The 21,213-nt window shown below is 35.5% G+C and overlaps 2 protein-coding genes across 3 annotated transcripts; both read left to right on the top strand.

The window, feature by feature from the left end:
* Positions 1–4,427: 4,427 nt before the first annotated feature.
* Positions 4,428–5,555, top strand: LOC107819726 (ethylene-responsive transcription factor 3-like). The gene has a single exon (XM_016645863.2). The coding sequence runs from the start codon at positions 4,581–4,583 to the stop codon at positions 5,184–5,186; it is 606 nt and encodes a 201-aa protein (XP_016501349.2). The 5' UTR covers positions 4,428–4,580; the 3' UTR covers positions 5,187–5,555.
* Positions 5,556–9,843: 4,288 nt separating this feature from the next.
* Positions 9,844–21,208, top strand: LOC107819725 (ran-binding protein M homolog). 2 transcript variants are annotated; one of them, XM_016645862.2, is made up of 11 exons: positions 9,845–10,430; positions 12,302–12,448; positions 12,672–12,758; positions 13,838–13,883; positions 14,596–14,672; positions 16,088–16,250; positions 17,892–17,960; positions 18,499–18,558; positions 19,367–19,453; positions 19,884–20,109; positions 20,801–21,208. In XM_016645862.2, exons 1-11 carry the CDS (start codon positions 9,997–9,999, stop codon positions 20,812–20,814), a joined length of 1,410 nt encoding a protein of 469 aa, XP_016501348.1. In that variant the 5' UTR covers positions 9,845–9,996; the 3' UTR covers positions 20,815–21,208. The 2 variants fall into 2 exon arrangements, with proteins under 2 accessions (XP_016501347.1, XP_016501348.1); XM_016645861.2 differs by lacking the exon at positions 20,801–21,208 and having other exon boundaries at positions 9,844–10,430; positions 19,884–20,500.
* The last annotated feature ends 5 nt before the right edge of the window (positions 21,209–21,213 follow it).

The raw sequence follows: 21,213 nt of genomic DNA, 5'->3' as shown, positions 1-21,213 counted from the left end.
ACCAGTACGCTGGTTCGCTGCAGAGAAGATGACAAATGAGAAGAGATTAAGTTGGACAAATTATACGCAGAAAATTTTTGTGGGCTGGGCAGGAGCGATATTGAGGGAGCAAAATTTTGGCTCTGGACTTCAATCAAGAGAAGAGAGTTGCATGCAGAAACGATATTGAGGGAGCGAAATTTTGCCTATGAAATTTTGGCTCTGAACTTAAATTAGAGAAGCGTATAAAGGAAGGGTTTGGGAATAAAAGAAATAGAAGAAAGGGTAAAAATATCTTTTCATATTAATTTTAATAGAGTAGTGGCTATTTTTGCTCAACATTAGAATTGGTGGATAAAAAATAAATACCACCTTATTTAGTGGCTACCACACGCCATTTTTACTATTTATTAACCTGAAATAATGGGTTATATGATCACTTTCTTATCAGGTGTTATTGAAATGTGTCAATCTCTTTGTTCTTTCATATTCGTATGTCAAGATCTATTAAATTTTTATATCTTTTTCGAATTTGAAGTGATTATTATTATTTAGGTATCGTATTTATTTTTATGTTTAATTACTAAATTCGATTAATCTTAAAAGTGTACATCAAAAAAAAAATTATTGTTAGACAACTAAAAAGATAACTATCATGTGTTACTAAGTAAATTCTCCCATAAGAATATTTTAGTAGATAATATTTTTGTCATTTTTTTAAATTTTTACTAAACATATATTTACTTATCAAAAATTTAACAAAGTAAGATTTAAATAATATTTAAGTAATAAAAACCCGACAAAACCGAACCAATCCAAATCGATATAATTAGTTTGGGTTGATTTTGATAAAAACTGAACCAACCCGGTCCATGTACACTCCTGCTCTATAACAATGTTCATTTCTTAATGGTCGTTGATCTTACCAAACATTGCAATCATGCACATTTCATACCACATGTTGCGGGTGAATTGGAAATCGTAAGAAATTAACAATTGTTGTACTTAAATGTGTTAAATGATTAATTTCATAATTTCCCTTTACATCTATTTTTGAAGTTGCTCTAATAATATAATCCATATTTCTTTTCAGAACTAATAAGAAGGGTGTAAAGATTCAATTGTAACAATGTAGTCAAGGGATTATGGTGATTTGAAAACAACTTAAGTGAAAAAGAGAATTTTACCACCAAAATATTGAAGTTTTAGCAATTTATTTCATATCAAAGCTTACTAACAACTGGAACATATTTTAATGAATTTTACATTACTTCAAGATGAATGGAAATGGATATCAATATAAGTTTTAGATATAACTTATGAGATAGATTCACAAGCAATCAAATTATATAAAAATAACACAAAATCACAGGCTCACAGCATTTACTCGATATTGAAATATAAGAGGAGTAAACAAACTGTTGATCAAGGGATATAGCATAGTTGAAGTTTTCTTGGTTGGTAGGTGATGAGCTGAATTTCATAACTCATATTCAATCATTTGATATTATCCTTTTGCTCAAAATTTAATTGAAGCGTAGGATTTATTGAATATCATAACTCATATTCAATCATTTGATATTATCCTATTGCTTAATATTTAATTGAGCTATATTGTGATATGAATTATGGTGTTTTGATCATTACGTGTCATTGCTAGAAAAATTATATTGCTAATTGAATACTTCAGGCTATCCAGCTTTTTAAATTGTGAGACCAAAGTTACGTTGTGTCCATAACTTATACTCAATAATAAACAATTATCATCTATTCATTATTTTACTGGGTTGACATCATATCTTATATTAAATTTAAAACCTCGTAAATCAGCTCTCAATTAGGGTCAGTTCTCAATGACTTGGACCAAGTAAAGTGCATCAAGGACGAAGAAGGTAGAGTTTTGTTGGATGAGGGTCTTATCCGTCGGAGATGGCAGACCTACTTCTATAGTCTCTTGAACGAGGAAGGGGACATGAGCATTGTACTGAGTGATTTGGAACTATATGGGAGTCGTTCTGACTTTGGGTATTGTAGGCGGATTAGAGTTGATGAAGTTGAGAGGGCCATGGGGCAAAGCGACCGGACCGAATAAAATCCCGGTGAAGTTTTGGAAGAGTGCGTGTAAGTCAGGCTTGGAGTGGCTCACCAGGATATTTAATATCATTTTTAGAACGAAAAAGATGCTCGAAGAGTGGAGGTGGAGCACGATGGTTCCTGTATACAAGAACAAGGGTGATATCCAAAATTATAATAACTATCGGGGGTATCAAGCTGCTTAGCCATACTATGAAAGTTTGGGAGAGAGTGGTAGAGCTAAGGATGAGGATGAGTGTGTCTATTTTCGAGAATCAATTTGGGTTTATGCCGGAGCGTTCGACTATAGAAGTCATCTACCTTGTTAAGAGATTGATGGAGCAGTATAAGGAGAGAAAGAAGGACTTGCATATGGTGTTCATCGACTTAGAAAAGGCGTACGATAAAGTTCCGAGGGAGGTTTTTGTGGAGATGTTTGGAAGCTAGAGGTGTACTTGTTGCCTACTTTATGTTGATTAATAACATGTATGATGGAGTAAAGACCCGATTGAGGACAGTAGGTGGGGACTCAGACCATTTTTCGGTTATGATGGGATTGCATCAGGGGTCGGCACTCAGCCATTTTTTATTTGCTCTGGTGATGGACGTACTGACGCATCATATCCAAGGGGAGGTGCCGTGGTGCATGTTATTTGCAGATAATATTGTATTGATTGACGAGATGCGAGACGGTGTGAATGCGCAATTAGAGGTATGGAGGCAGACCTTGGAATCTAAAGGTTTCAAGTTGAGCATGACCAAGAGAGAATACTTGGAGTGTAAGTTCAGTTGCGAGACTCAATAAGGGGAAGGAGAGGTGAGGCTAGACTCGCAGGTCATCCCTAGGAGAGGGAGTTTTAAGTACATTGGGTCTATTATTCAGGGAGATGGGGAGATTGATAAAGATGTCACACATCGTATTGGGGCGAGATGGATGAAATGGAGACTCGTTTCCGGTACTTTGTGTGACAAGAAGGTGCCACCAAAACTTAAGGGTAAGTTCTACAGAGTGGTGGTCAGACCAACAATGTTATATGGGGCTGCGTGTTAGCCAGTCAAGATCGCCCATGTCCAGAAGATGAAGGTGGCAGAGATGAGGATGTTGAGATGGATGTGCGAGCAGACCAGGTTAGATAGGATCAAAAATAAGGTTATTCGCGACAAGGTGGGTGTGACCCCTATTGAGGACAAAATGCGGGAGGTGCGGCTTAGGTGGTTTGGTCATGTGAGGAAGAGGAGCACATACGCCTCGGTGAGGAGGCGTGAGAGATTGACATTGGAGGGCCTACGGAGAGGTAGAAGTAGGCCAAAAAATAGGTGAGGAGAGATGATTAGGCAAGACATGGTGCAGCTTCATCTGACCGAGGACATGACCCTTAATATGAAGGTATTGAGGTCGATGATTAGGGTAGTAGAGTGGTAGTCTAGAGTGTTCATAACAATAATATGAGCACGCAGTCTCGCTATCTGTTGGTAGTAGGTTTCTGTTATTTTCTTTCATTGTTAACCACCTTACTATCTTGTTGTTTTATCCTACTTTTACATGACTTTTTGGTACTGTTCCTTCTTGCCTATATTTTCATTAATATGGTTCTTATACTTTCTGGAACTGAGGGTCTATTGGAAATAGCCTCTCTATCCTCACAAGGTAGGGGTAAGTTATGCGACACACTACCCTCCCCAGACCCCACGGTATGGGATAATACTGGGTATGTTATTGTTGTTGTTGTCAGCAATGTAAACATAAGGCTAAATGAGATCAATTAATTTATATAAAAGAATTCTATTCTTTTTCTTGCAATTTGCATGAATGCCTTCCATTCCTATTGCAATGTATTTTATAACATCTTTTATACTATTATTGTCTTCAAGATCTTTATACATTTGATTTATATAAGAGCATGTATGTTTAATTTACATATGTAGGAAAATTAAACATTGAGGGCAAAATAATTGTAATCACAAATATCAAGGATAAAATTGGTTATTTTAGTCGTAGTATTTTTGGTTGTTCACTCGATGTCCGATACTTATAGTAAGGGCTAAATAAATCCGAATTCATACCATGTAAGATTATTAAAGGAGAAATATTTTTTACTAAATTTTTTTTTTATTTCAATGGTTGAATTCAGGCCTCTAGGTAAGATTGGAGGGATCTTATTTGTTTCATCATAATTCTTGGTGATGGTTGTAATTTTTCATTTAGCATTTCGAGTAATCCATGGCATAATTCCATATCCACCAAAACAAATTATTTTATAAAAATAAATAAAATAACAAAAAAAATCAGGCCAGGGGATGAGTCCCCCTTTCTCCATTGCTCATTTGCCCTCTTCAACATACACCCCTCTCCTCATTCCTCCGCCCCCGTGTTTCCCAAACATATCTCCCAATCCAAATTTAACAAAACCTAATTTCAAAATCTTCTTTTTATGGATAGCCGGCGAGAAAGTTCAAAAATCCCACAACAGCGATAATAGCTAAAGATCAAATCTTTACGCCAAAAATTTGATTTTAATCAATCGGAGATGCGCCATCGGAAGTCATCAGAGGTAAATAGACTAGGATCGGACATCCTTAAACGACCCGAAACCGACCCGCCTCGTTATCGGGGCGTACGTAAACGGCCATGGGGCCGATTTGCTGCGGAGATTAGAGATCCGATCAAAAAGACTCGAGTTTGGCTTGGCACCTTCGATACAGCTGAAGATGCTGCACGCGCTTACGATGATTCTGCATGCGCTCTCCGTGTACCTAAAGCCAAAACTAATTTCCCTAATTTAGCAGCTATAACAACACAACAGGATAATAATCCTTATGGATTGAATCAATTTGAGCTTTTTCCTAATTCGAGACCGGCTTCTAGCAGCATGGGCAGCATGCTGGAATCTTCTAGTGGGCCTCGTGGATCGGGTAATAAACTGATCCGGATAAAAATTTCTCGCCCGGTTCTTCCGCCGGAAGATTGCCGGAGTGATTGCGATTCTTCGTCGTCGGTGGTGGATCATCGTTGTGATATCGATCAAACGTCATTGTTTTTGCCTAAACAACCTCTGCCGTTTGATCTGAATCTACCCCCTCCATCAGATGATGTTGATGCTGATGATTTACACGTCACCGCTTTATGTCTCTAATTACTCCTGTTACGGTGATGTATGTTTGTTGTTAATCAATTTGATGATGAAGAAAAAAGATAAAAAAGAAAGTTTTTTTTTTAGTTTTCTTTGTTAAAGCTGCTTACTTTTTTTCTTCAAATTTTTCTCGGGAAAAAATGATGTAAAACCCAAATGGTGGATATTGAGAAACAAAAAATTTGGGATTTTTAGATAATGTGTAGATTAGTGTACTACTGAGTTATGATACGATTTGTATTAAGAAAGATTGTATCTGTATTTGTAATCTGTACCACAAAAACATTGGATCTGATCTTGAGTTATTCTCCTATCTCTTGATCTAGTTTTCTTTGCAATTTTATTTTTTTGATTTTACCCTTTTGTATCAAGAAAGTTGGAGTTTATAATAAAAAGTTATACTTACTCAGCTTCATCGATTTATTTTACGAGTTCATTACAGTTAGCACATTAGAGATTTTCCTGTATTTGTTTGGGTATGTGTATGTGCCATCTTTCTGTAGCATCACTAGGACTATTTTTAATGCCTCATGACTGCTTCAGGATTATGAGATGTGCACCCAGTTTTCATCATCAGTAGCGGGGGAAAATGAAGGAAGTAATAGATTAAGCAGTAAAACTGATGAATTTGTTGTGGGAATATTTAGCAACAGAGAAAGAATAACATCATCATACTGTATAGTTTGTGTCCTTCATATAAGTAGACTGATCCTTTTATATTAGCAGTAGAAAACTTTATATTTGGTTAAACAAAGAAATATTGCTGCCTGAGAAAATATGCCGGTGAAGAACGTGGAGAATAATAATGAGAAAGCAAACCCTTACCTCAACCCAACCCTCGAAAGGAAAATATTTGCGGTAGAGAGGAAGATCTATGCAAAAATAATAATTGGACCAGCTCTAACAGTCTCTCGTTGTTACCTCATATGTTGGCTTGTGATGGACCGCACAACTGCCCAGCAACAGAATGACTCGACTTTTGAGTTCTGGCTAAATGAGTTGTAAGGTCTGCTTGCGGACATCCTTAGCCTGAATGACTTTCAGTAGGCCATATTCAACATCAAGCTTGATTAGCAGTGGTGATCTATCTCCAGATAGAATGCTTCATTTTGGTATTCACATAGAGGAAGGAAGATCTTTCTGAAGGTGAGTCTTCATTTTTAAAGTAAAATATATTTTTAGTATGTATTTGTCTAAGTTAGCCTTGTAAATGTCTGTGTCCAGATATATTGTCTGATATATAGTGTTCTGAGTGAAGTTTTTGCTAAATTTCAACTACTTTTGTCACTGTAGTAAAACTTAAGCATAAAAAATCTCTGAACTAATTGAAAATTAAAAATAATTCAAGTTTCCTATGCAGAAAGCCCCCCCCCCCCCTTCTCTCCTCACTCTATAGGTGCGAATGTGTTTGTCTGCATGCATATGTGATTATATTAGCCAAAGTCATTAACGACCAGAGGTGGATTTGATTATGTAGTCATGCTGATGCTGAACTTATTGTTTGAAATGATTGCTCGTGAAGCCTGAAACTCTATTCAATTATTGATACTATATATTATCTTACTTCCCTGTAATGTAAGGATACATGGAATATCAAAGTTTAATAATATTGACATCTCACTCTGTGGTTTTCATTCTTCAAGCATTCATCCACTCAGAAATAAACAGAGAACTTGTAAGATAAATGTCAGTAACCTCTGGTACCAACCACTAGCAATGGGTTTGCTTCCCCCCAACCAAAAAAATAAAAGAAGAGATTTTCACCCTTTCGTGTTTTTGCTCTTTTCAATATTGAGGCGTACCTCAGATAGCATCTTGTTTTAGGTAGCTGTACTGCTTTTCCGGAGAATCTCATCTCTTCCTTGGGGATATTTTGTGGTTGTTGTAGGCTGTCTTCTCCTTTCGTTATACTTTGTTAAAAACTGAAAAGATTGTTTGGATATGAATTTGCTTTACAATACATTGTGAATCTAGACCATCAGTACAAGCAAAGACTTCAATTCTCTAATCTGCTATGCTGTTTTTGTTCTGTGTATGTTATATGACGGCTAAGTTGGCAAAGAGTCATGTTTTCATTTCCAGCATTACCATTGTAAAAAGATGATAATATTACCTTACCTTGATCGTCGTGAATTCATCTAATTTTTTGCATCTCGAGAACTGGTAGACTAATACTAAATTTGAAGTGCCTCTTTGGGTTTTGTTAGCTTTTCTTTCTATGCTCATTTTGACATTTCTCCTTACACTTGTTTCCGCGCATGTTTATTTGAAATCAGGTCAAGCTAACTGGAAAACGCCTCAAGGAAGGTTTAGTTTCCACAACCTCAACGTTGGTGTTCAAATGACGTCAATACTCCAACTCGTTCCGAATAATGTTAATCTACATCCATTAAAAGATTAGGAGGTAGCAAAATTTGAACATTTCTTTATATTTTGGTGTCCTTATACATGAAAAAAAGGATCATTTGAACATTGGTGCCCTTGTTTTTTTGATCTTCTCATTTTCATGTCTTTAAAAGGCTATCAAATTTGTGGAGTTCCACCCTTATGCATTTCGTATTGCTTGACTGATATGGTGCTTGCACTGTTAGTGAGTGGCGAGAGATAATTTAACCAACCGGAGATGGATCCTGGGAGTTCTGCGTGGCAGTAATTCAGTTCCTGCACACTTTCTGAAAAACTATGGACCAAATTCCTATTACACACTTTCTGAGCACAAAAATTATCTTGCACACTCTAACACCTGTGTTTGCCATGTGGCTTCACATGCTTAACAAAAAAAAGATGAGCGCGTAAAATTGTAAATATTTTGTCTAAATCTATATTTTAATGCCACGTGTGATAATAATAATATTTTTCTAATTTTTCATTTTTATCAAATGAAAAAAGCCGCCAAACTTCTCTTTTGCCCCATCCTTCCCAAACTACCAGGACCCCCTCCTCCGCACCCCTCTTTCTCTCCCGTCTTTCTCAACCTCACCTCCCAGCCTCTCTTCCTATGTGTTTACAAAAATCCACCAAAACTCATGATAAAAATTTTAAAGAAGGTGCTGTAAATTTTCTTTAAAATTGCCCCTCCAAACTTCTCTTTTGATTCTTTTTCTATCATTAAAATCCACCAAAACATCTAATTTTTACATAAATAAGAAAATATTTTTTTTTGTATTTTATGAGAAAGACTAAAATTATAAAATTTCCAACTCAGCTTCCTTCATATAAGGGAAGATTTGAGATTCTTATTCATAATGGAGTTGTTTAATTAATGAAAACGAAAAATTGATTTTGATTTATTTTGTTTGGCTGTATATGAGATTTGAAAATGAAGAACGGAGGAGTTGCAATTTTAGTTTTTATCTCTTCCATTCTCAGTCTTGGGTTTATTATGGATGAATTATTGCAAAATTAAATCTATGTGAAGGTTAAGAATCGATGGTTATGGCTTTTTTCGGTGGGTATTAGCAACCCGGGGGAGGAGAAGATGGAGATGTTAGGGGATTTTTTAAATTTGGGGTATAAGAGTAATTTTAAATATTTTCTCTTAAAAAAAATAATAACACGTGTCATGATCTTATTGGTGCGTAACATTACACATACTTTTATAAATTGGTCAAGAAAAAAAAATGTTTTATTAGATACATTCTGAAAAAGGTTGAGTATGTAAGATAATTTTCGTGCTCAGAAAGTATATAACAACGATTTGGTCCATAGTTCAAAGGGTAACTTATGTATTCTGTCTTTAGTTTACAGAGGCATATGGGAAATCTTAGGGGAGATATGTGTAGTAGTTTTATTTTTCTTTTTATTTCTATTGGTTTTACCAATGTTCATAATTTCTATTTACTATTTTTTATGTGAATATTTCGATCATATAGAGAACAATTTAATCCACTAGAGTTGCGAGTAAAATTTACCATATTTCAATATATGCATTGAAACATTCTTAAAGGAAAATTTCCACTATAAGTACTAGATAAGAAGTATTTAATGGTAACTGCAAGCAAAAAGGGTGTATCAAGAATAGATATAGTAACAATACATCCTAAGCAAATACAAAGCATAAGGAGGAAAACTGAAAATTTATAAAATTATCTTATCAATTTGATTCAGTTTCGTCCCATTCATCAATTTTACATAGATTGACTTTATTTTCAATTCAACTTTTATTTTTGAGTTTTTTTAATACCCTAAATACTTATTACAAGTTATATTGTTTGTGTGAATACGAAATACTTTATCTATCAAACTGTCTTGGTATGTCCTAACTTAGATGAAAACTCACAGTTGGAGTTAGTAAAACGCTGAGTAGTTCAAGGAGTAGTTGAGTTGAGGGAAGTTAGAAAATAAAATGCCATAACTGTGGAACACGACTTTCATAAACAAAAATATGGGTTTAATAAAATGTTGAACAAACAAGAAAATTTAAAATAAAATAACTTACGTAGAAAGGAACGTGGATCGAAAACATAATTTTATTTTTTGAAAAAATTGAGCTGGCATTTCCTTTTTTGTTTTGTTTATGGGTAAGTAAACCATAATTCTTTTTTCCCTCAACCTTAAATCTTCTTATTTCGCCATTTAGTAAACTTATAAAAAAAAAAAAAAGGAAACAGAAAAAAACTTGTGAAAGATAAAAATACTTATCTTTTTTCCTAATTCTCACTTAACTACGCCGAACTATTGAACGCTCCTCTTTCCCCTTCATTCAAGAAAACCTTTATTCGATCCAATTGCTGTTTACTCGAATTCCTCTTTCTTCTCCAATTTAATTCATTTTCAGGGTTTCACTATTCTCTCGAAATTTCCCGGAAAATTAATGGATGCATCTTTAACTCTGTCTCTTTCTCACACCAATTCCGAAACTCAAGACCTAATCGGTTCTTACTTCTTGGATCAATGGCGACTTAAATCCAAATCCGCCGCCGCTAAATCAGAATCAGTCGCTGAAGCAGAAAAAACTCAATTAATGGAAGTAGAAGAATCAGAAGATGAAAAAGAAGAGTTACCTACTGAGCTGGATACTTTGAATAGTTCCGGTGGATTTTCGATTGTTGGGCCTGATAAACTTTCCGTCCATTACCCTAATGTGAATCTTCATGGACATGATGTTGGAGTTGTTCAAGCTAATCGGCCCGCTCCTTGTAAACGGCTTGTTTATTACTTTGAGATTTCTGTGAAGAATGCTGGTGCTAAGGGCCAAATTGCTATTGGTTTCACTTCCCCTGGCTTTAAATTGCGTCGCCAACCTGGGTATTTTCTTGTTCTTATACTGAATTGCTCTTTTATGAAATGGAAAGTATTTAATTGTTTTTATTTTTACTTTAATGGTGTTTCTTGCATTTCAATTTTAATTATAATGTGAAAGCTTGAATCTTGTCCTGAAGATCAATCCAGTGGAAATCTCTCTATGTTTAACCAAAGTTAAAAAGAATCTTTATGATCATAAATGTATTAATGGACATCAATGGGTAACTAACTTCATAATAAAGGCTACCAAGAAAGGCTAATGCCAGTGAAGGCAGCAGGGGCAGAGCTACAGTGGTGCTTACTACCCAGTAACTTTGGCCTAATACTATGTAAATAATTTATCCATAAGTCAGTAATCTGCTTTTTTTATAATCTAGAACCCTTAAACTCAAAATCCAGCTCCGTTTCTAGGCAAGCACTGTACTGCTAGTGAACATGGACCAAACTTCAGCTTCTTTTGACTCTTGCTACCTTTAATAAAGTTGGAGAAAACCCTGGTTCTTTGCTGATAATTCTAATATTCTGATCAATTTTTGAGTTTTAATGAATTGCTATGATATGAGAATTACTCTTGAACGTTGACAAGAGAGGGATAGCCAAGCTTTTATCTCTTTCGCTTTCACACCATATGAATCGCGAGAAAGAAGCGATAACATTATTAGTACATTGATGATAAAGTACCTAAAGGTCTAGAGCAGTGTTTTAAAAGGCGTGGGCGTAAGGCGGGGCGTTTTACATATGCCTCAGCGGGGCGTAAGCCCCATAGGTATTTAATTTTTAATATTTTATAAAATAATATAATGACAATTAATATTAATAAACAGGTAAAATTGCATAAAAATTGAAGAAAACTATATATATGTGTGCTCTATCCCCACAAAAAACTAATCAAAACAATCTATTATACGTTACTTACAAGCACAAGTAATTTGAGTCTAAAAGAATAAAGTTTTCTATATAGAGGAACAAAAAGGATGATTAACCTGCAATTTAAACTTTGAATTTGCTGCTATGAAGAAAAATGTAGTTCTCTTTGTATTTGTAAAAAAAATTAAATATTCGTTGCTTTTGGGAGATATTAGCAGACTAGCGGACAAGATAAAAATTTGGGAAAACCATGAATTAGGACTTAAATCAATAAAAAAGGTCTTTACTTTTAAATTTAATACTTTTGAGTTCCTTTTTAAACCTTTTGAGTAATTACCAAACTCACTTTTGAGAATTTGGGTATTATATGAAGGACTAATTCAACAAATTTTATTTTAATTTGAAAAAGTCTCTGGGGCTTACTCCTTACTAAAAAAAACGCGTCCCGAACACCGGGCGTACACCCCGAACGCCCGGGCGTACGCCCCAAATTGCGGGGCGTACGCCTCTTGAGACTTTCGCCCCATACCATCGCCCCGGGGCGTTTTTGGTACGCCTCTCCGCGGGGCTCGCCCCAGAAACGCCTTTTAAAACAGAGGTCTAGAGGACTCCTGCAAAATGAGGAAAGTTTCTTAGTTATTGTACAAAAATCAAGAATATTCCACATTATTATGTGAGTTCTTTGCCAAATTACACGGAGTGGTAAAGATTAGAACTTTTTTTTTTGATAAGGAAGCTCATGACTCCTCTAGCTTAAGTTACAAACACAACATTGGAACTAGAAAGTGGTAAAGATTTGAACTATTTTCACTCAGTTAACTACACATGTATAATGAATCTATACACATTCTAATGGAACTTAACACAGCATTATTGGTCTTATCTGTGACTCCTTGGTTATTTGTCTATGTAACGTAGACTGAGAAGAATTGCATAGGAGTGGCATTTTGTTGTTCGATCATTGTCTTTCATTCTAACTCTATTTTTTATCTCTCTATGTTTGCCAGCTGGGATCCAAATAGTTATGGATATCATGGTGATGACGGACTGCTTTACCATGGACAAGGAAAGGGAGAGGCATTTGGCCCGACTTACTCAACAGGTGATACTGTTGGTGGTGGAATCAATTATGCTTCTCAAGAACTATTTTTCACGTAAGAATTTATCTGTTTTTTACCTCTTCTACAAAGATGTTCATGTTAGATTTCTGGATGATTTTGTTGAGTCTATAAAAATAGTCTTGCTGTTTACATTATAATTTATTGATGAGTGCGGTCTTCTCGCTTTTATTCCAAAAGTAAATGCATCTCTGCTTTGGCTGAAATATTTTCCTATACGAAATTCTCAGAACTTTGTGCTTTATTTCCTTAATGCCAGGAAAAATGGAACTATTGTAGGAACAGTTTTCAAGGATGTGAAGGGGCCATTATTTCCAACAGTTGCGGTGCACAGCCAAAATGAAGAGTATGTAGATGTATCCTTATTATCTGTACCTTGTATTTGTTATTTTATTTATTATTCATCTCATGTAAATTACGGGTGGCAAAATTTATCTTTACAAATGTCGTGCTTCCGGAGCTCTTACTATACTGACATTGGTTTTTCCTTTTTTTCCTTTTTGGTTTGGGGCTATGCATCCGGTTTGCTGTCATCTGAAATATTGATAAGATGACCTGGAACCTTATTCACTTTATGTCTGAAAATAGTTCTTTATTAAAATTGTGCTGACTCGCGATGCAATTTGTTCTCCATGGCTCTCCACTGTTCTCCACATCCTCTAATTTTGTTGCTTGTTAGTGTAGTCCTTTAACCACATTCCTATCCTCTCTTTTTTCCTTCTTAAATATACCAAGGTCATGAATATATCGTAAAGTTTCATTTCTTTGATGCTACCGTTGATTATTAAAATTGGAGTTTAATGAACTTGCTACTTCAAAGAATGCTGCTTGTAAAATAATATGTAGAATCATGAGTATATAGCATTATTGAGCATGCATGCTCTCGATGTGGGGAAAATAAATAAATAAGAAGTATCTTTCAAGTTATTTATATCTTTTTCACTGTGATGGAACAATTTCTTATTCCTTCATTCCACACTATCCACAAATTCGCATCATCTAATTCTCAAAACAGCCAAATCACGTTTGACATAAATCATCAAGAAAGGATTTTCCTAAGTTCTTGAGGGGTTGGAGTTATATCTTGTTATTTGAACTCTGCTAAGCATGAAAATTCTCGATATTTTGTACCTTATCAAAAAGAAAATCTCGTTATTTTTTTTGTGTGGCTGTAAATAGGAAATTTCATGTCGTAGATATTGTTGCTTAGTGCATACTTTCACCAAACTACATTATAGTAATGAAATATGATCAGTCAAAAAGAAAAGAAAAGATCTGTGGTTCTGTAGTTAGTTCTAGTTGATTCTCTCAGCAATAGCTTTATTGATCCTTGGTTAGTTTGTCCAAACTCTGACTTAGTAGTATGCACCATCAAATTTAGCATTTCTGATTTCTTGCAGTTCTTTGTAAATTTTACTATCACAGGGTTACCATCAACTTCGGGAAGGATCCATTTGTTTTTGATCTTAAGGTAATGGTTCTTGTTTATTAAGTTAAATAGTTCTCCTTTTGCTTTACCATGCACCATGAGCTGGAGGTGATAGATGTAACTGTGCCTTTTACCTTTCCTGGTTGGGGCTATGGTTGGTCTTCTCTCCTATTAATTATGCATGTAACGCTATGTGCTTCCATTTTCAAGTAAATCTCAAACAGACAGTAGATGCTGATTTTACCACTATTTTACCAGCCTTAGATATGACGAGTGCATGTGTGTACACTCATCTTTCTGCCTTGGGGTAAATTATGGTCTACGGCAACTTTTATTTTTAATGCTATTACAACAACAACAACAACAACATACCTAGTATTATCCCACACTGTGGGGTGTGGGGTCTGGGGAGGGTAGTTGTGTACTCAGACCTTACCACTATCTTGTGAGGATAGAGAGGCTAATGGTAAGTACTATTGATGTCACAAAACAAACAGCACTAAGAAAGTGCTGAGGTTACATCCAAAATAGAAGAAAAGGAAAGAGAAATATAAGAGAAAAGAAGAACCACCAAAAAAACTATGCTATACAAAACTTTCTATCATCTGTAGCAGGGGTTCAACATCATTTACCCACGCCATTTTACACCAAAAAGAAATTAAAAAGTGGACAATCTGATAGAAAAATAAGTGGATAAAAAGCATGATAGCATACATTAGTACTAATCCCTGTGGTTTTTGCCTTCTTTGGTTAGGCATATGAAGCGCAGGAAAGGACAAAGCAGCATTCAACTATTGAAAAATTGTCTATACCTCAGAATGCCAGTTATGGGTAAGTAACCCCCATTGTCCGATTGCTATTACCTTTGTTTGGTTGGGATTTATAATTATAGTTTTTAAATAGAGATAAGTGATCCTATTCGTAAATTAAATATTTGGCTGAATTTTAGAACTTAAAAAGAAAAAAGCTAGTCTTAGATTTTTTCCCCCCGAGTATAATAATATTCAGGAAATAATAAACAGTGAAGAGAAAGAAGTTTTGATCTAAGAAAGTGGACAACATTTTAGAATGGACTAAGAAGTAGTCCAGTGATGAAGCACATTGAAGTTATTATACCTATTTTCGTCCAGATAAAGGAGTGCATCTTTTTTATATTCTCAATTTAGAAGTGAAGTGATGGGTAGAAAAACGAGGTCTAACACACATGCAAGAACAAGGAGACTGCTGATTCATTTTCCCTACAAACATATTTTTCTGTTTCTATATTCTTATTGAATCTATAATGGAACATCTGTATTTGGCTACTGTGTCTTTACCCTGTCATATATCCAATAATGGTTCCCATAGGGTTTAGAATATGGGGTTGAATGAGTTTCAGACATGGCGACCTGTGTAGGTTCCATCATCAACTAAAATACCCAAAAATTCATAGCAGATTCCCCTTTTTTTTTCTAAAAATATTTTGTAATGTTCTCTAAACTATAAAAGGTTAATGCTCAAAAGAAACTGTTACTGCTTACCCGTTAAAAAAAAAAGCAAAAAAAGAAGAAGAAAAATGTTCAAAAGACACTGTTTATTATTGTTAGAGCATCTATTTGGAACAGCTGTTTGTTGTGCGGTGAGGCAATTAATTATGTCATACACTTTGAAGATTTGGAGAAAGCAATGTATCAGTTCAGATTCAAAATTTAATTAGGGCAGGGTTGGCATTTTTGAGAGAGAAAAGTTAAACATCCGTGGGTTAAGAGATCTTTTTGACTAGTCACGTGGCTTAACTAAAGATTTGTGGAAATTTTAAATGATGGAACTATAGACTTAAATGTGCTTAGTCGGGCAGCATGTGGAATTCTTCGATAAATGAAAGACCAAAATCATATTTTATTATGATAGTCGAAATCAAAGATAATGAAAGAAATAGTGGTAGACTGGTAGTATATCTTTCGTGAGCGACGTGAGAGAATCTTCTAGATATCAGAATGAGTTTGCACTTTTGATATTCGAGATTTGGATTCCCAGGAGTGTGCAGCTATTCATCAATTAGATTTGAGTGATTTTCACCCCATATTCTGCTGAATCTTAATTCTGACCATGAAGAAAAGGAGTGGCAGAGGTTTTTAGACTATGTTGAATTAACGGAGTATTTAAAGCACTTCGGATACAAGTGTCAATCTCTTTGTGCACATTGCAAATCATTACTGTTAGAAATGTATTTCTTCTATTCTTTTTGACGGGTTTTCAACTACCAGAATCGTTCGCTCGTATTTACAACATTATGGATATGAAGATACGCTGAGAATGTTTGACATTGAAAGTAAAAGTACTCTTCCACCCATCTCCTTTATTCAAGAAAATGGCTTTACAGAGGACATGAATATGTATTCATTAAATCAGAGAAAGGTTCTTCGTCAGGTATGAAATGTGGAAGCATCTTTTTTCCTTCATGATGATGTTAATGTATGATGCAAAGATACACATGAGACAGTAGTCACTTGGTTTTTATTGCTGTCGGTGCCTGCAGGACCACCTTCTTTTCCCCTTTTTTGGTGACTGGATACTTCTTTTATTTCCACTTTTACTGATCCTTACCCTTGTAAAAGAAAACCACGGAAGAGATAATGAAAAGAGGGAGAATAAAGAAAAATTGGGTAGAATTAGTTACTATTTGGGATGGGTAGAAAACGAAACAGGTGAGTAAGAGTTGCTCTTTGTTTGGAGAGAGTGAGAGAAGATCTGTTGGCTGCTGGAAAGACGTTTTATGTTGTATATTTCTTCTCCTTTATGTTATGCATACCAAACATGAAGGGCTGGATATTGATTAACTCTTCTCTCGTTTTCCCTTTGTTACATTGGCCCCAAGAAAGATTAAAAAGGCCATTCTTCAAAGGATGCAAAATTTGCCTTTTCTTGCTTGTTGCTTTTGTTGTGTTTAACTACTTTCAATGTTTGATGGAAGTGGAAATAACTAACTGAACAGTTTGTTAAGACGAAGAAAGTCATCTGGTGAAAGAATATACAGTTACTGGGTCTGGTAGGAAGTGAAAAGAGAAGCATTATATAAGCTTTCAGCAATATGGTAAACTAATGAATTAGGAAAGATGAAGATAATATTATTAGGTATCAATGGCTAATTTTTTAAGTTGTGAATTCCCAGTTTGGAATTCTATTAAAGTTTCTTTTGCATTTTTTTTCAAGAGAGCAATAGGACTTATGCTATAACATAAACACCATCAAAAGATTTCCTTCGCACAAACAGCTTCTTTTCTCTCTTTAAGATTCGTATTAAGATCCTTTAATCAATATCTTTTCTTCACTTCATGTCTTGACGGAACATTACATTAACTTTTGGATGATATTCTAGATGGTCTCTTCTTTTTTTTTTTTTTTGATAACCGTGGTGTCCGGGCCAGCTTACGCGTACCTCGACTAATTCCACGGGATACCTGCCACCTCCCACCAGCAACAGGTACCAGGTAACTCTATCCACCAAGGCTTGGATAGATGGGAAGAAATCACCTAGTATTTGCCTTCGCTAGGATTTGAACCTAAGACCTCAAGGTTCTCACCCACTTCATTGACCACTAGGCCACACCCTTGGGTGCTCTAGATGGTCTCTTCTTTCAACCGCTTCCTCCTAAGAAAAAGAATTTATAAGGTGGAAGAAAATAGGGAAAAAAAGATGTAAGCTTATCAGTAAATGGCAGCTTTGGTACGCTAGATTTTTATGGCTATTTACAAGTGAAGGAATAGCTTAGTGGCAAAAACCCTACACTACACTTCCGACCATAAGTTGGCTCTTTGAATTACCTAGGGAGTTTCTACCATCCATTGGTGTTCTCTTCTCACTAAATACTAGTTTTGGACTTTTGGTTCGATTATTTTCAGATCTGCACAAAACAATGTAATCAACTCCCCTCCCCACGCACAGTCCAAAGGAAAAAATAAATGTGGTGCTTTCCATCGTCCTTTTAACCCCCCTCCCTTGGTCTGCGTTGTTGTCATTTTGCTGACATAGAAATGATACTTACGGGAATGTATTTTTTGTTTAAACAGCTAATTCGAAGTGGTGAAATTGGTGATGCCTTTGGTAAACTTAGAGAGTGGTATCCTCAGATAGTTCAGGTAATTTTTCTGCTGGTTGATATTGTGGAACATCATATGACTCCTATTGTAACTTCATTCACCTCCCTTTACCTTTTTGCACCAAGATGCTGTGGAACTTCCTTGATGTCAATTCATGTAAATTTTGCAGTTTTAATTATCAACACTCTACTTTTTATTTTTTACTTCTAACTTTGTTTTTGTACCTCAGGTTTTTCATTTCTTGACATTAGTTTAATAGATATATATGCTTGACAATCAAGTTGGATCAACCTATTCTTTTCTATCATTGTGAATATATTTAAGATGTACATGTGGAGTATGAAAAATATTTTTTTTGTTTATAACCTCATATTATTTCTTGAACTTCACCTTTGAACTACACTACTTTTCAATCAGTAGAATTTTGCTCGCTTATTACCTTGAGTTATGATGAACTCCAATGCCATTCTTTTGTTCACAATGTGGCGAAAAAATTGTTTCTTTCTTATTACAGACAAAATAATTTGTTTCTTTTTTACTCACTTTTCCTTTCCTGATAAGCTTCTATGCTTTTTAGGATGGCACATCAGCTATATGCTTTCTGCTTCACTGTCAAAATTTTATTGAGCTAGTACGGGTAAGTTGTTTGTACACATGCTTCTGCTGCTTCATGTTTCTTTCTATGTATAAAACTTGTAAAGAATGATATGAAGCGATGATGCTGCAGGACAAAAGACTGCCGCATCCCATAGCAAATGGTTTAATTTTTTCAATTTGGTGCTGAAAAATTTAGTTTAAAATGACATTGAGAACTGAGGCTCATGCTAATGACTAGGCAGGTCACAAAAGCTTTAAGTAGACGTAGAAATAGTGGTGCGTGCAAAAGAAGAAAACTCATAGGTATGTGGCGAAAGTGGGGTCAACGAGCCAACAAAAGAAAATTTCTATATGCAAGTAAGAACTCATTATGAACAATCCAAAGAAAAAGGCGGACGCGCTATGCAATTTGTAAGCAGTTCATGTGATATAGCTAGTTTGCTTCCTGTCTGGTGCTTTACCTTGTTAAAGTGTATTATTTTGACTGGTTATTTTGGCAAATGGATTATAGCTAGATAATACAGTTTTGGGCCGTCCAATTTAAACCCTATTTGGGTTGAAGGAGAAAAGATGTCCTGTTAGTGATCTAATTGGTAATGCGTACCTGAGTAGTGTGTCTCTTTCTTAAGACAAGCCAACAACTCACATTCTTATACAATACCAGAACGAGTGTAGGAATAAGATAATTCGAGGATGCATCTGACCAATGTCAAGGGAAGCACCAAAATATTCATTTCTTTGTAGATACATATATGCTTGTCTTCAGAATATGTATTTCATTAGTGTTTTATGGTGCCGTGTAGTCATATAAATAGCAAACAATTTGAAGTGCTATGTTCTATCTGTAGGCTGGAAAGCTTGAAGAAGCTGTGTTATATGGAAGGACTGAATTTGAAAAATTCTACAAGTTGGGAGACTATGATGACTTGGTCAAGGTACTGAAGGAAATTCTATTAACCCTTTTGTGGCTGTGTTTACTGATTAGCATCGTACTAGTATGAGCAGCCTATCACTAACATAGTGCTGGACATTGCAAAAAAAAAGTACTTATAAAGTTTTCCTATTTTCCGAAAAACAGTTCATTACAGTACTGAGCTAATGAATTCTACTATTTCTCCTCATATATAATTTGTATATAACACCAGGAGATAACACATTTACACATCTAAATTTCAAAACATGTACAGCAGTGACATTTCTGTCAGAGCATCTTTGGATTTTCTCCTTGCTTTGTGCTCATAAGATGCGTTAATTTTACAATGCAGAGAATGTTTAAGCAATCCTTATTATGTGTTTTAGCATCTATAATCTTATCCTCAGCAAATATATTTATTAATACTGTTTCTCTTTCCCTATCCATTATAGGATTGTGCTGCTCTGCTTGCATATGAACAACCACAAAAATCCTCTGTTGGGTATCTTCTAGGAGATTCACAGCGAGAAGTTGTGGCTGATGCTGTCAATGCAATGATTTTATCAACGAACCCTAGCTTGAAAGATTCAAAAGATTGCTTACATTCATGTCTTGAGAGGCTACTTAGGCAGCTAAATGCTTGCTTCTTGGAGAAGAGGTCTTTGAATGGGGATCAAGGTGAAGGTTTCCATCTGCATAGAATACTTAACAGTGGTAGAAAAGGCTGAGAGTTAGTCGGTTTGTATTCCTTGTTACTCTTGACCCATGTATATACACAACTAATAGTCTTTCAAGTCACTATCTGGAGAAATGCCCCCTGGTGACCAGCACACATGCTGTGTAAAGTCGTATGTACTGCCTTTGATTTGTAATAACTATTCATTTTCTGGAATACTGGATTGGCTTTGTTTTGGCATCAATTCATGCCCCCACGACAGTAAACCTTCAATAGTTAGTGCACATTGAATGGTCAAATTCTCTACTTGGGTATAATTCCATCTGAGGTTCTATGGGATTGCTTTTGTACAGATGAATTTTTCAAATTTAGTACATTGTTGTTTTGCGTAAACTGGCTCTACATGTTTTAGTTAGTGCACATTGAATGGTCAAATTCTCTACTTGGGTATAATTCCATCTGAGGTTCTATGGGATTGCTTTGGTACAGATGAATTTTTCAAATTTAGTACATTGTTGTTTTGCGTAAACTGGCTCTACATGTTTTATTCGAACCACTCTTTGGAAATCATATTGCAGTGAAGTCTTGAGGGTGTATTGATGGGAGCATTTTGATGTCTGAATATCAGAAATTTTACACACTAGAGCCCGCATTACTTTGTTGGGCGTTCTAAATTTCTGTCATTTCATGCAGGTCTTGAGAACTGAAAGAGGAACTTGGATGAGGGTTTTCCATGCAGCAATTTGCACGCTAATGCCTATTGATCACATTTGATTCCCAACAATGTTTGGACTCAGTAAGTGTTTTTCTAAAAGGGAGCCTCAGAGCAACGGTAAAGTTGTCTCCGTATAACCTATAGGTCACGGGTTCGAGCCGTGGAATCGGTCATTGATGTTTGCATCAGGGTAGGTTGCTTACATCACACCCTTGGGGTGTGGCCCTTCCCCGGATCTTGCGTGAACACGGAATGCTTCATTCCCTGGGCTTCTAAGAGTGTATGTTACGCCAGATAAAAATATGCATGTGTACTAGACAAATAATGGCCGTCGGAATTTATCAATAATAAGATAAGAATGGACCAAAGGTTTAACGGGGAGAAAATTGAG

The sequence above is a fragment of the Nicotiana tabacum genome, chromosome 2 (assembly GCF_000715075.1).
Source record: "Nicotiana tabacum cultivar K326 chromosome 2, ASM71507v2, whole genome shotgun sequence".
Lineage (NCBI taxonomy): Eukaryota > Viridiplantae > Streptophyta > Magnoliopsida > Solanales > Solanaceae > Nicotiana > Nicotiana tabacum.
This window is presented reverse-complemented; position numbering and strand designations above follow the sequence as displayed.